At 31.0% G+C, this 14,954-nt stretch overlaps 2 protein-coding genes and 1 long non-coding RNA gene across 3 annotated transcripts; all 3 read left to right on the top strand.

Moving 5' to 3' along the window:
* Positions 1-1,860: 1,860 nt before the first annotated feature.
* LOC105141368 (proliferation-associated protein 2G4-like) lies at positions 1,861-6,634 on the top strand. The gene is made up of 10 exons (XM_011048559.1): positions 1,861-2,064; positions 2,149-2,276; positions 2,380-2,464; positions 2,567-2,716; positions 2,805-2,958; positions 5,401-5,616; positions 5,711-5,847; positions 5,942-6,033; positions 6,144-6,323; positions 6,419-6,634. Exons 2-10 carry the CDS (start codon positions 2,183-2,185, stop codon positions 6,499-6,501), a joined length of 1,191 nt encoding a protein of 396 aa, XP_011046861.1. The 5' UTR covers positions 1,861-2,064; positions 2,149-2,182; the 3' UTR covers positions 6,502-6,634.
* A 3,719-nt stretch (positions 6,635-10,353) lies between these two features.
* LOC105141371 (ran-binding protein 1 homolog c-like) lies at positions 10,354-13,603 on the top strand. The gene is made up of 4 exons (XM_011048560.1): positions 10,354-10,662; positions 10,731-10,882; positions 11,092-11,217; positions 13,092-13,603. Exons 1-4 carry the CDS (start codon positions 10,469-10,471, stop codon positions 13,325-13,327), a joined length of 708 nt encoding a protein of 235 aa, XP_011046862.1. The 5' UTR covers positions 10,354-10,468; the 3' UTR covers positions 13,328-13,603.
* Positions 11,224-12,014, top strand: LOC105141370 (uncharacterized). The gene is made up of 2 exons (XR_845359.1): positions 11,224-11,667; positions 11,715-12,014. It is a non-coding gene; the product is annotated as an uncharacterized LOC105141370 (long non-coding RNA).
* Positions 13,604-14,954: the final 1,351 nt, after the last annotated feature.

The raw sequence follows: 14,954 nt of genomic DNA, 5'->3' as shown, positions 1-14,954 counted from the left end.
TTCCCTCGGAAATGATAATGAAGATGATTGTTTTGGTATACTACCTCCCATTAAGCGACACTAAAAAAAAAGAGTATTTTTTCCAGCTTTTTCAAGCTTATCTGTTTAGAGCTTTATCTTTTGACTCACATGTTTTGAGTCCCTTTTTAATTTTCAGACCCTATGTTTTAGTCTTTCTTACAAATATTACATGCTGCTACAAATCCATTGTCGGTGACTAGAAGACAAAAAAAAAAGGGGTTCAACAACAAAAAAAACATGGGCTTTTCCCATCTTTTCTTCACTCAATCATGGCAGACAACACCATATGGGTTCACATGGGTTCTGATGGAATCTCCAACAAGATATTTTGGCCTCTTCCATGTCAACTTGTCTATAAAAGGAGACTCTTCCATCTTTAAAGGTAGACCATGAATTTTCCTTAGAAAAATTTCATTCTTCCTCAGAACACATACCTGTAACCCTTCTCCACTCTCCTCTGTATTCAATATCTTTTGTATTAATATTACAAATTTATGTAAGATTCTATTTTATTGTTGATACTTTTGATTTTGTTATGTTTTATGTCTGATAAGATAAGTATGCTCTGTGTTTGACCAAGGATCCTGACATTGTTGGTCTTGCCTTGTTCATTCGCATCAGAAATCTGTTTGTAATTGATAATTTTTTAAGTTTCTTTTTATTTATAATTTTTGCATCTTATTTCTGTTTTCATAAAATCAGTATATATGCTGGAAACCTGTGACCCGATCTTTTAAGATCATTCTCAGGTATAACAACGCCACGTACTGGTAAACTTATCTGGTGTATATATATATATATATATATATATTGGTCAAAACGATGATATTTTGGTTGTTTAGGGTTAACCTAAGTTGATCATCCTGACCCAAGACTCGAATCTTGCTTCAAGTCGATCTTTTAGTTGGGTTTTAAGACTATAATAATAATTTTTATTTTTAAGTTGAATCAAATTAATGGTCATCTCAGGCCTTGCTTCAGGTCGACCCCTGAATGAGATTTTAGAATTATGATATTAATTATTTTTACTAGATATTGACCTCGATTAATGGTCAGCTAGGCACATAACTTGACCCTGGTTTTGGTTAATTCCCGAATTGGATTTTAAAATTATAATAATAATTATTTTTATGTTTACGTTGTCGTGAGTTAATGGTCAATCCAACTTGTAAACCGGGCATGGTCTTGGGTTGACACCCAAGTTAGTTTTGAAAACTATGATAATAACTATTTTTATTTTTATGCTGATTCAAGTTAATGGTTAACCCACTAGTGACCTAGACTTTACACCGGGACGACTTCTAAGTCAGGTTTTAAAATATAATAACAATTTTGATTTTTATTTTTATGTTGACTTGAATCAACTAAATTAATTAATGTGCATAAAATTAAAGAAATTTGTCATTTTTTTTAATAGGATAAAATTTTATCCACTAAAAGAATCTTAAACAAGACAAAAAATAATTTTTTTTATTGTTGAATGATACATCAAATAATTTCATAAAAAAATTATCATATTAAATCCATTATTATTCAATATATCAAACATCATGGTTACAAAACTAACACATATTTAATCTCAATCCACACAAAAATCAATTTAAAAATACTTTCTACCATCAATTATAAAAATAATATTTTATAAAAAAATTCTCATTACTTTTTTTGGCACAAAAATGTTAATTACTTTGTCGTTGTGATTATCGTTATTGCTACACTATTACTTTGGATAATATGACTACATACCTCAATTGACTCAATATAAAAATAAATAAGGGCATATTGGTCAATTAATATAAGATATTTTTTTTAAAAAAAGAAAGACAGAGAAAAAAACCCTACTTACAGAAGCAAGAGTGTGTAGAAAATTCCTATATAAGGCAAACGCTGCCACAAAGAACCAAAACCCTAGAGCTCCCACCTCACCGTCTCACCATCCTTTTATACGACTTAACTGCTTCTCTGTTTTTATTTTTTTCTCTCAAACCCCTAGCCCCCTCTTCCCCCCCTTCCCCCCCCCGCCGCTAATCCATTATCGCCACCGTCAGTTATATCTTCTCTTCGTTTCTTTTATCCAATCAATTTTTCTTTTAATAATAATAGTAGTATTTTTTTTTTATGCTGTAGGAGTCGGTTATTGATATCAAAAGGAATCAGTACGATGTCGTCAGACGACGAGAGAGAGGAGAGAGAGTTGGATCTTACTTCCCCTGAAGTCGTCACCAAATACAAAAGCGCCGCTGAAATTGTCAACAGTTTGTCTCTAACTCTCTTCCCCTATGTATTTTAATTGAAATGTTATTTTTCGTTTAAATTTGATTTTTTTATTGGTTTTAATATTTTTTGGTAATTATGCAGAGGCATTGCAGTTAGCGATATCAGAATGCAAGCCGAAGGCTAAGATTGTTGATATTTGTGAAAAAGGAGATTCGTATATCAGAGAGTATACATTTGATGATCCTTATATCTTTGAATTTATAATTATTTTTTGGAATGAAATTGATTAAGAAATAACGGGCTTTGATTTTTATGTGTGAATGTGTAGGCAATCTGGAAATATGTATAAGAATGTGAAGAAGAAGATTGAAAGGGGAGTTGCTTTTCCAACTTGTGTTTCTGTCAACAACACTGTTTGCCATTTTTCTCCACTTGCTAGCGATGAATCAGTCTTAGAAGAAGGAGATATTGTCAAGATGTAAGCAGTATATTAATGCCATTTTGTGTTGTGGATTGATTTTTGTGAGTTTTTATGTTAATGGGTTTTGGGTTTTCTTGGTGTGCAGTGACATGGGATGTCATATAGATGGATTTATTGCTGTTGTTGGACATACCCATGTTCTTCAGTCAGGGCCAGTAACGGGTAGGGCAGCTGATGTTATTGCAGCAGCCAACACTGCTGCTGAAGTTGCATTGAGGCTTGTTAGGCCTGGAAAGAAGGTAATTTATTTGTCTGTGCTGTAGTAGTTTGTTTATGTTTTCTGGTTTTTTTTGTGCTGATTGTCTTGTTATACTTGAGACGGTTATATTTTTTAGCAGTGAAATTGAATTGTTTTTGCAAGTTGCAATTTTTCACCATGCAAGACAATTTTGCTAAATCAATAAGCACCCTTTTGTCTCATAAGTTCTTGTTTACATCTCTTCTTTTGTAATCATAACTTCCACCCATCTTGAGGTGTCTCTTGTTTTGCACTCGAACAGTTTTCTTTTTCATGCCATTGACTGATATCTCCTTTTTTGTATGAGATTGGGTTCCCTAATGACGAACTATTTTGACAAGCTATGGACCTATGTCCAAATGAAGCTTTTGTCATAGTTACTCTGACAGGGAGGATTTTTTTGTGCAGTAATCAATCAGCTCTGGATGTATCATTTTTGTTGCATTGACATTTCAACCTAGAAAGCATAAGGGACGCTGATATTTTTTTTCTGGGTGATTCTGTGTTTTTGGTTTTACATATTAGACTAGACAATGTTGTGGGGGTGGTTTGGCATCTATTCTCACCTATGAGTCTTTCAAGAAGTTATTTGACAAGTTCAAAATAGATTTGACTACAGAACCTCTAAAACTAAGAGCTGGGAATATGGGCAACTCTGCCAAGGTGATCTAATGTCGAGTTCCTCTTTTCCCTGTTGCAGATATTATCTTGGCCGTACTTTACTGCTTTAGTCTAGATATATTCAGATTACATGTAATTCCTAGACAGAACAACATCTATACACCCATAACAAATTATTGGAGTAGTGGTTTTACTTAAATCTTATGCTAAAACAAACTTTGCAATTTTTGAAAACTATTAAGTAGCAGTTCATTCAAGAAAAAAATAAAAAAGCTGGCAACTTTGCCGAGGTGATCACTTGCCTATTGATTTCCTCTTTTCCCTGTTGCCAATATTATTATGGCTGTACTTGAGTGCTTTAGGTTGATTTATTTAAATTATACCTGATTCATGTACGTGCCAATATCTGCACTCTAACATATTACTTGAGTAGTGTTGTTTGTTTTAGCTTATGCTAAAATGGAACTTTTGAAGTTTAGAAAATTATCAAGAATCAACTTATTCATGATATTAGTAAAAAGCTGGCAACTTTGCCGAGGTGATCAATTGCCTGTTGATTTCCTCTTTTCCCTGTTGCCGATATGATTAGATTGTCCTCCTCAAATCACTCCAGGTTGATCAATGTAGATTATACCACTTGCTTGTGAAGGACTACATCTTAATATTGGTTTGCACTATTTTTTAATGATAATATGGTGCCAATTCATGATAATTATTTTCTTCAAGCATCTGAATCTCTTGTCCATAATCATTATTGTCCTACACTATGTTTTGATTCTTTTAGTAGTTCCTTTCTATTTTTTTTTCTGTTTTTATGGCGAGTCAGCTCTTTTTATACCATCCTGCAGTTGATGATCTCTATATGATGAAAACTATCATAAGCCAAGGATTAAAGTCCAATGAAGCATCTTATAGTCATAGTTACACTGATAGTGTATCATTTTATTCTTTTTATGGTCTCTTTCAAAACAGGAGTGCTTTTGCATGTCTGCTAGTTATCCCCATGGTTTAGCTTGCATAACAGGTTGATTCAGAACTCCTTGTGTTTTTATGTTGCTTTCCCACTACTTTACTCAGCCTTTTGTTGCTGTTTTGAAAGAGCATCTGACTTCGCCGAGTTATCTTTGAAAATGTATTGTCCCTAAATGATGAATATATTTCAAAAGCCATGGACCAACATCCAAGTGAGGCTTTTCTGTCATAGTTACTCTGATGGGGCAGGATTATTTTCTTTTTATTTTTAATTTTTCCTGGGTTCATTTTTTTTTTTCGTGTTTTCCCAGCTGGGCTTGGTTCAAAGGTGAGACGGTGTTAGTTGTTACATTCATAGGTGTAGAGAAAGGCAACTTCGCCGAGTTTATTGATGCTAAATATCAATTTACCGCTTTTCCTGTTGCCTATATTGAATCTGGCTACTGTTGATTGTTTGGGACCCTTTTTATCAATTGTTGGTTTATGTTCAATCATCCTTAGCCTATATGTTTTTTGTCTTCTTTTCTTTTGACTTAGAAATATTTTATCCTTTTGTGTCATCCATCCTAAATCTATTGTATGGTTGAGAGTTTTTCTTGCTTTTCTTTCTTCCATTGCAACTTTTTGAGGTTCTTGTTATTCTATCTTGTCCAATTTGGAGTGAAAACAGAATTGCGTATATTTTAATATAATTTGTTTTGGATTTATCATTTTATCGAAATAAATATAAAAATACAGGTAATAAAACTGAATAGGTTTTGATATGTGGAAGGTTAAAATCTGAATTGGCAAATCTGCTCCTCCTGATTACTGATATGTTTTTTGTTCATTGAATTTCCTTTTTCTGCAGAATAAAGATGTAACTGAAGCAATTCAGAAAGTTGCTGCTGCTTATGACTGCAAAATTGTTGAGGGTGTCCTTAGCCACCAGCTGAAGCAGTTTGTGATAGATGGAAACAAGGTAATTCTGAGTGTCTCTAATCCAGACACAAGAGTTGATGATGCAGAATTTGAGGAAAATGAAGTTTATGCAGTGGATATCATTACAAGTACAGGGGAAGGCAAGGTAATAATTGCGCCCCTCATCAAACGACTCATACTTCATTGTTGCTAATTTTGTGCTCTTGTATGCTCAAATTTATGTTGTAATGATTTTGCAGCCAAAGCTGTTGGATGAGAAGACTACTACAATTTACAAGAGAGCTGTAGATAAGAATTATCACTTGAAGATGAAATCTTCCAGATTCATTTTCAGTGAAATCAATCAGAAATTTCCCATCATGCCATTCTCTGCAAGGTTTATATTTCCCACGCTATTACTCAATTGTTTTGTTGTTCTTTTTCCTCTGTTCCTTTAATTTAGATTCATGTTTGTATTTTCTTTGTAATAGAGCCCTCGAAGAGAAAAGGGCTCGGCTGGGATTAGTCGAATGTATGAATCACGATCTACTGCAGCCATATCCAGTTCTTCATGAAAAGCCCGGTAAGAGTTGCCTTGTATCGTTTTTTCATTGCGATCTTCCTTGGTAGTGTTTGTTAGTTATGGGCTCTAGCATCTGTGCTTAGACGGGGCTTTGGTTGATTATGCTGCAGGTGATTGCGTTGCTCATATCAAGTTCACAGTATTGCTAATGCCAAATGGATCAGATCGGATCACATCACATGCTCTGCAAGAGTTGCAGCCTACGAAAACAATAGATGATCCTGAAATCAAGGCTTGGCTAGCTTTGGGTACAAAGACAAAGAAGAAGGGTGGTGGCAAAAAGAAGAAAGGTGATCATACAAATGCATAATTCGTAGTACATAAAACTCATCGTTGAGCATGAACATTGTTGACATTCAAATTCTAATTTTCTTGAATTTTGCAGCCAAGAAAGCAGGCGAAAAAGCTGAGGAGTCAACAGAAGCTGAACCCATGGATGCAACTACAAATGGGGCCACCGCCGTCTAGGAATGTATCTCTATATACATGTGCCCATTTTGTTCAGTTTTGCAACTCCATTCACCTCCTTGTACCTCTTCTTGGTTGAGATGATTTAATATAGTGTCTAGACAGTGATCCTAATTCGATTTTTTCTTGCATATGCCTTTCCATGACTCACCTTTTCCTATATCGCCCCTGTTTTAGGTGTTCATCCAAAAGTGGAGAAGTGGAATAGTTAATCACTCGGATTTTTTTAGTACAGAGAGAGGAGCTTTTGATTAAAAAAAGGATCGTAAGATTAAAGCCGTAAAATTATATTTTGGTAACATGGCATGCCTGCTAGCCATTTATTGTGGGTATGAGCGTACGTCTTAAGATACCTTTACTGTTAGCATTATTATGAAGGTAACTGAAAGGTACGTGCATTTTCGTTGCTTAAGGGTGATAAAAACTGGATCTAGATATCATGGGCACAGGTGCTAAAAAAAATCGAATTGTGTTCGTTGATTTAAACTTGTAAGTCTTTAAATTGATTTTTTTTTTTTGGACAAGTAGTCTTGTCACGTTATAAATATTTTTCAAATCATCCCCTATTATTGTTTGATATGAACTTTTGGATAAATTGTTTTATCAAATTATAAATATTTTTCAAATCATCATTGTTTGATATGAACTATAAATATTATATCAAATTATATATGTATATATATATTTTATATTAATCTCTGTATTTTTTTTAAATTTAATTTTTTAAATTACTATTTATTTTATATAAGATTATTTTTTATATTTTTTAAATCTCTTCCTTCTTGGATTTATTTTTATCAAATTTTGTTTTTACTGTTTTTGTTGTATTTTTATAATTAATATTCCTTTCACTGTTTCATCTTTTACTATTTTATCTTTTAAAATTATGTTTTCATCTTTTAAAATTAATTTTTTAAGATTTATACTTATTAATTGAATCTATATTCAAAATTTTACAAGTTTGTATGTTTTACATATTAGATTAGGTTTAGGATTTGATTGTTTTTTTTTAAGCTGATTTTTCTTATTTTTTTTATGTTTATTTTGTAATTTTTTGCAGTTTGATTTTATTGGATTAGCACTCTATAATTTTTTTTATTTTATTTTTTATAATTTTTTAAACTATAAATAATCTATTAGATTAAAAAAAAAAATTTCACTCACTATAATTTTTTAAAATTTTCAAATTTAATCTTTAGTTTTTATAATTATCGTTATTTTTTTAGATTATTTTTTTTTCAAATTTCATCCTCATGTTTTTTCTTTTTAAAATTTTATCCTTGTTAGTTTTTTTTTTGTAAGTTCTTTTTATTAATAGTTTTTCAATGATTTTATTATTTAAAATTAAATTAGTTATAAATTAAGTTTTGTAATTGAACTCGAGTTTAAAATTTAATGAGTTTCAAGTTTTAAAAATTAGACCATATTTAAGAAGTTTGTCTAAATTGTTTTTTTTTTTGAAAGCTTTTTTTTTATTTGTTTTTCCCTTCTATTAAGTTAACATTTGGTTGTTTAGATCTATCTATAGGACTATAGATTCAGTTCTTTTCATTTATTTTTGTTATTTTTTTTATTATTATATATAGTTTTTATATTATTTAAAGTACAACTTGAATAAAAAATTGTATTCTTTTTTATCTTAGTAATTTTTATATCAATGGTTTTTTTTTATTTTTATGGAATTTGAAATTTCAGATGATCAGAAATAGTTTGCTGAGATTCAATAAGCTGTTTTAATTAGCCATGTTTTTGATGATTTTTCTTGATGTGCCCTGACTAGAACTGCAAGGACCTTTTGGAGGAAGCTCTTCCATTTATTGTGATTTGGGAAATGATACGGGGCACGAATTTATGAATATCACACAAAATTTCTGCTAACCATTGATTCGTGTCATATTTGTTGCATGAAATTCCTGCAATGCATTAGCATTGTTTTGCAACCAGTATTCCTGGTGGGCCAACTCACGGATTTAAGACTTGGTGGGTTGAGCTTCATAGCTGGGAAGGAGTTGATGCAGCCAAAAATGGTCAAAACTTGGGTGAGATCTAGTTTAATTTAAAAAGAAAATGATAATGTCCCAAAAATCCGACTAGTATGGAAAAAGAATTCCTAGGTTTATCAAGTGCTTAATCAATTAATTCTAATTCTAATAATTTCTTTCATTTTTCTTAATTAAAATAAATTGTTTATACTTGGTTCTTAACAGATAGTTACTCATAACTAATATTTATAAAATATTTTTTTTATTTTATGAAAATAAGGACTCTCTAATGATTTAATAAGTTTTTTTAAAAAGAAAAAACACAAGAATATTCTAGAAAAAATGATATATATATATATATAATAAAAAATAAATATTGTGAATCTTTTTAAAGGTTTTATGAAAAAAAGGATTTGCAGTTTAATTATCTCAATAATATTGAATGAAGTATAAATGTTCCTAACCCAATAAAAATATAGTAGGTCCTTGAAAGATTTTTATATATCTAAATAGGTATATGGAGATTAGAGTTTAAGACCTCAAGTATATCTAAGCATATAAATACTAGATTCTTTTCTAAGAGTAGATCTAAAGGATATTGGTCATACCAAAGAAGAATAGTTATTATTGTGGACTTGAATAGCTGTCAAGTCCAAATACTAGATCCATGTTATTTTGGGCTAAGCACATATTAAATGCTTTGGGCCTAGTATGTATGTCAGACTTACGCTATTTTAAACTTGGTTAATTGTTAAGTTCAAGTATATTGGATCTGATATGCATTCTACACCTGCATTGTTTTAAGCTTAGCTGATTATAAAGTTCAAGCGTCTTGGGTTTGACAAGTGTATCACACTCCTTGAACTTGATGCATTATTAAATTCAAGCGCCTTGAATTTAATTGACTGTTAAATCCTAGCATACTGGATTTGATATGTATGCAAAATTTATATATTTTAAATAACCAAACAAAAGCTAAATAAATAAATAAAAACTTAATAAAATTTAATCATCAGACATCAATCCTAACATTTTGAATTGATGCACCCGGTTTATCATGGTTAAAGTTAGATTTTACAATACTTGATTAAGTAAATCACGCTTAGCTTTTACAAGCTCTTGCCATTGATCCTATTTGACGATGTGCATTGTAGATAATTAGTTAGCATGATTTTTTAATTATTTTTAATTTATTTTTTTAATTATTATTTAGTTTTTTTTAGTGTTGTTTATTTTAAAATTCCATCCTTAGTTTTTTCCTCTCTCAAAATCTGTCCTTATTCTTGTTTTTGCTATTTTTTTTTAATTTTTGTGAATTTCTTTTTAATTTTTTAATGTTTTTTATTTAAAATTAAAGTAATTGAAGTCAAGTCTTTTAATTAAACTCGAGTTCAGGATTTAACAAGCTATAAGTTTTTAAAATTAGACTAGATTTAAAATATTTATCTAAATTTATTTATTTTTATTTATTTATTATTTTTATTTTTATCTTTTATTAGGCTAGTATTTAGTTATCCAATTATTATGATAGGTTCAAATCCCATTCTTTCTTCTTATTTTTTTGGCTGTTTTATATTTATTTATATTATTTAAATCACCACACATGAGGTTTGAATTTTTTTTTTGTCCTAATATTTTTTATATCAATATTTGTTTTCAGCCCGCTACGAAAGATCTGAAGTAGCCACGAATCAAACGACGAAATGGGTAAAAATATCTATCTTAAAAACAAAACAAAGGAAGGAAAGCACATTACCAAAATAGTCTTACACCTGTCAAGCGCAAAAGAGAAGGTAATAAAACTGGACCCACGTCGCATGCAATGCCGCAATCCTCACTCCTCTTGTCACAGCAAATATAAAGGGTGTAGCGCACAGGCAGGCGCATCCCCACCCATCCCCACCCATCCGCCTTTCTCTTCCGGCTCCCATACCCCTAAAAATTATAATAAAAATCATCCTTCAAATTCTCTCTCTCTCTGAAAAATGGCAAGCAGTATCTCCGCCACAGCTGCAAGCGAGCCAGAGCACAGTACCAAAGAAAGAGAAGAAGAAGAAAATGCAACTGCAACTAGAGCAGCGGAGGATGAAGATACTGGAGCTCAAGTTGCACCTATCGTGAAGCTGGAAGAAGTCGCTGTTAGTACTGGCGAGGAAGATGAAGATGCCATCCTTGATCTGTACGTTTTTGTTTTATTTTTTATTTTTTTGAGTAAAATGTGAATAGTTTATGATGGGATTTTTTTAGGAAGGCGAAGTTGTATAGATTTGATAAAGAAGGGAATCAGTGGAAAGAGAGAGGAGTTGGGACTGTGAAGCTTTTGAAACATAAAGAATCTGCCAAAGTTCGTCTTGTTTTTCGCCAATCTAAGACTCTCAAGATCTGCGCTAACCATCTAGGTCTGCATGTCTTTCTTGTTAAATCAACTCTAATTTACTCTTCAATTTCTTGATGGGTTTCTCTTGTTGTCTGTTAATATTATTATAAATGTATTAAGCTAGTGGTTTTAATTCGTAGAACAGAACATGGGCTGTCGTTTTTTTCTCCTGTGATGTTTGTTTTATGGTAAGTATTTGCCTTATTGTGTTGCATGGATGTTGCATTTCAGTTCTGCCGACAATTAATGTGCAAGAACATCAAGGAAATGACAAATCATGTCTGTGGCATGCTGCTGATTTTGCTGATGGGGAATTGAAGGATGAGCTTTTCTGCATAAGATTTCCTTCGGTTGAAAGTATGTGCTTTTTTGTACCAGTTACTCTTTGATCAGCTATTACTTGCATTATCTTCTGGTGTCGAGAATGTCTTCTTTCATGCTTTACGGCGTCATAATTCGTAGAAGTTTAGGGTTTTTGACTGTCTTCGTTGCCTTCTTTTCAAATTTGAATGTTGATTAACATTTAATATTTCCAAAGTAGGAAAGTGTTTTAGACGTGCTTTATGGTTTATATAATAATGGCTCAGCAGAAACTAATTGATGTTTAATGCCTCAGAAAGAGGAAGGGAAATGAAAGCATAATTAGAGTTTCTTCGTAGCCATGTGTCTTGGTAAATTCGTGTAACTGAAACAATGAGTGAACCCGAACTTTTTTCTGGATGTGTATTGTGCGTGGTGGGTTGGCTGCAAAGAGTTTCTATGTTGATTGTCTTTGCATGCGTATGAATTCACTTAAGAGCATTTTAGGTGATCTATGGGCACAGCTATGTAGTTGACACTTAAGAGCATTTTAGGTGGTACATGGGCATAGCTATGTAGTTGATTAGCAAGTTTGGTCACCCACGGGATTGGGTATATGACATATGGGTTCAGCACTTTTGGATTTCAAGCACAAGTTCAATATCTCACATAATGTAGTTCAATTAAATGTAACACTCAATAAACGTTTTAATGCATTTTGAGCAATTAATCTTTTTATTAAACAGTGATAGAACTCATTAAATCTGATTTTGATTGTATAAGAAGTTTGATAGCCGTGACTTACATTAGTTTCGACTTGATATTGCACAGTTTCTTGCAAAAATGCTCTTTTTTTTTAAAACTTCTTGAAGCTGCAGTTTACCCCTGATTTTCATCAATTTGAAGATTTGTTTCCTTCTTAAGTTTTTAACGATTGCGTGACAACAAATTGAGTACTTCCTGTGTTTGTGGCTTGATATGGTAAATACTTGTATCACTGTAAAATTGTGGAAATGCTGAAAAGGTGTTGTTTGGTAGGAATTTAATCAGTAATATCATCTTTCTTTTTATTTTCCCTTTATAAGTACTCGATAACTTGTAGTAAGAAATGTGATGCTGAGTTTTCAAAGAAATGCTAGAAGTCTTAGGAGTTGTTCAAAAACATAGTGATGCTTTAATTTTAGGAAAAATTGAAGTAAAAAAAATAAATTAAAACTTCCTGTTCAAATTCAATGTTTTTCCTTTCAAAAAACGTGAAAATTAGTTTTTCAATTTTTCAAATTCATAATGAGTTTGGTTCTCCACAATTTTCCTTACTAGTTTTCCCTTATTTTTCAAATAAAGAAAAGACAGGAAAAATACATTTTTTTTTTCCCATTTATATACATGCAAATACTTTTTAGCAATGTAAAATATTAAAATTATTTTTTCTTACACTTTCATTTGTGGTTAGTCATAAATTTATTTTTTATTATAAATCTAATACAAATATTTTTTTGAGTTAATATAATATCTTCATGATAAGTTTTAATTTGAATGAAATAAAATTAATATTCTACAATTAGATTATCACAAATACAAGATATTAATATGACATATAAATTATGGTTTTTATTTTTTTATGAAAAATAGTTGTAATCTTGATGTATTTTTTATTTTTCAGTGAGAAACTTGTCTTTTTCAACAAATGAAATCTGTTTTTCGGTAACACACCCTTGATAGCACATCATTTTTATCTGTGGTTTTGTCTTACAATTTTGTTGACATACTTCAGAAACGTGGGGAAGCTGATCTCTGCTCATGTTGATCTTGGAACATCATTAATTATGCAACTGTCACATTCTCTCTCTCTCTCTCTCTCTCTCGTGTATGAAGCAAGTTATTTCTGGAGCGTGGGTTTGTGATATCTTTGATGCTTTGGTTTTTGTTAGATTGCAAGACCTTCAAGGAGACGGTTGAAGAGGTGGCTGAGACTCAGGGAAAGAAAGCGGAGAGTAAAGATGCTGCAGATGCTGCTGGGCTCATTGAGAAGTTGAGTGTTGAGGATAGTAAAAAGGAAGAAAAAGAAGAGGAAGAGGTACCTGTTGCGGCCAAAGAGGTTACCAAAACTACAGACGATAAAGTGAAGGCAGAGGTAGAAAAGGACGAGCCTGCTTCGTCTGCATAGAGAAATGAAAGGGAGCTCAGCTGCTTGGGTTTCAGTTTATGTATTCGGTTCACTAGTTGTGTTGGAACCGTGGATGGCGGCTGGCTTTGGTTTGCCTGTTGGTCAAATAGGATCATTGTTAATAGATTTTGTCACAGACCATTTTCCTTGGCAGAAATCTGGGTCCGTAACTGAAAGACTGAACGTGTGCTGTGCTTGCAAGGTCATGTTGTTTCTTCTCCCAAACCGTGTTTTCATCTGTTCTTTCTAATGCTTTCAGAGGGCGTATTTACAAGATGATGCTGGCGTTTTAACCTGCGATTGTAAAGCAGAAAACATGCTGTTGCCATAGCAATCGTTTTCTTTCCATCTTCATGCATAAATAATAAAATTCTTTCATGTAAAAAATAATTTTTTGAAATATTAAAAAATCCAAAAAAATCATAAATTTAAAAAAAAATAAAATTTTTGGGATTCAAACAGATGTGTTTTTGAGTTGCAACAAGGATAACAAGGATAGTTCAAATTAGAAAGAATTAATCAAGCGTAATGGTTTAACTAATTTTTTAAAGGGCTTAATTAAAGTAAAGTTTAAAGTTGAAATTTAATTTGTCTAAAATTAAAATAATTAATTAAGTTTAAGGGTGTAGTTAAAATTTTATTGGGTTTAAGTGATTTAATTAAGAATTTAATTGAAGTAAAATTTAAGCTTCAAAGTTAATTTAGCTCAAATTAAAAGAATTAATTCGGTTTAATTAAAATTTTAATAGGTTTAGTTAACTTAATTGGTTTAATTTAGATAAATTTATAAGAATTAAAAAATTAAGAACCCAATTGAACTTTAAACTTGAAGATCTTAATGAGTGCAACTAGGGTTTAATTGAAAGAAATTTAAAATTTGAAAGGTTGATCAAACTCAATATTTGTTGTTTATCTATAGTGATTATTTGTTAGTTATAAAGTTATGTATGTGTTTTAATATAGCAAAATATATTTTGAAGATGATATATATTGTTTGGAAAAATGAGCTTCAGATAATTTAAATATGTAGTTTGATATTTTAATGACTATTAATATCTTATTATTAATATGTTCAAATAGCATCTATGATGTTTTGAAGTTTTATTTAGTTATTCAAATTTGTTTTGATTATATGTATTGATAAATGATTTATCTAACAATAGACTATTCTTGATAAGATATTTGGTTTAATTAAGTTGTTTTAGTGTTAAGATTGATTGAAAACATATGTTAGATCAATGTAATGGTGTTTATGGTTGAAGAAATGCATTTCTATTTTTTTTGTAATTTGATTTGGATCATTGTTACGGTTTCTTAGTTTTCTTGAGTTTTTGATTTATCGAAAAAATTATAGTAGACATGTTACAGTTGTACTTGGAAAATTTAGGTCACATTCCAGATTTTGTCATTTTCAAGTTTAGTTAGTTTTATGTGGATTTTCTAGGTTTTCATTTTAATGTTTATAACCTTATATATATATATATAAACTGGGTTTTTAGCCTTTCTTGTGAGCTTAGATCAAAATATATACTTATATATTATCATTCTTCTTGTTGAATGAACAAATAAACCAAGCTTTTAATAAACTAACTTTTAACTGCATCTCATAATCTATTTTTCATATTTA

Source organism: Populus euphratica, unplaced genomic scaffold (assembly GCF_000495115.2).
Source record: "Populus euphratica unplaced genomic scaffold, PopEup_1.0 scaffold329.1, whole genome shotgun sequence".
NCBI lineage: Eukaryota > Viridiplantae > Streptophyta > Magnoliopsida > Malpighiales > Salicaceae > Populus > Populus euphratica.
Note: the sequence above shows the minus strand (reverse complement) of the source record. Positions and strands in the feature narration are given on the sequence as shown.

Coding starts and splice junctions, on each gene's coding strand:
- LOC105141368 (XM_011048559.1), top strand. CDS start 2,183: ATGTCGTCAGACGACGAGAGAGAGGAGAGAGAGTTGGATCTTACTTCC. Junction 5,617..5,710: donor CAAGTACAGGGGAAGGCAAG/GTAATAATTGCG, acceptor ATGATTTTGCAG/CCAAAGCTGTTGGATGAGAA. Junction 6,324..6,418: donor TGGTGGCAAAAAGAAGAAAG/GTGATCATACAA, acceptor TGAATTTTGCAG/CCAAGAAAGCAGGCGAAAAA.
- LOC105141371 (XM_011048560.1), top strand. CDS start 10,469: ATGGCAAGCAGTATCTCCGCCACAGCTGCAAGCGAGCCAGAGCACAGT. Junction 10,883..11,091: donor GATCTGCGCTAACCATCTAG/GTCTGCATGTCT, acceptor GTTGCATTTCAG/TTCTGCCGACAATTAATGTG. Junction 11,218..13,091: donor AAGATTTCCTTCGGTTGAAA/GTATGTGCTTTT, acceptor GGTTTTTGTTAG/ATTGCAAGACCTTCAAGGAG.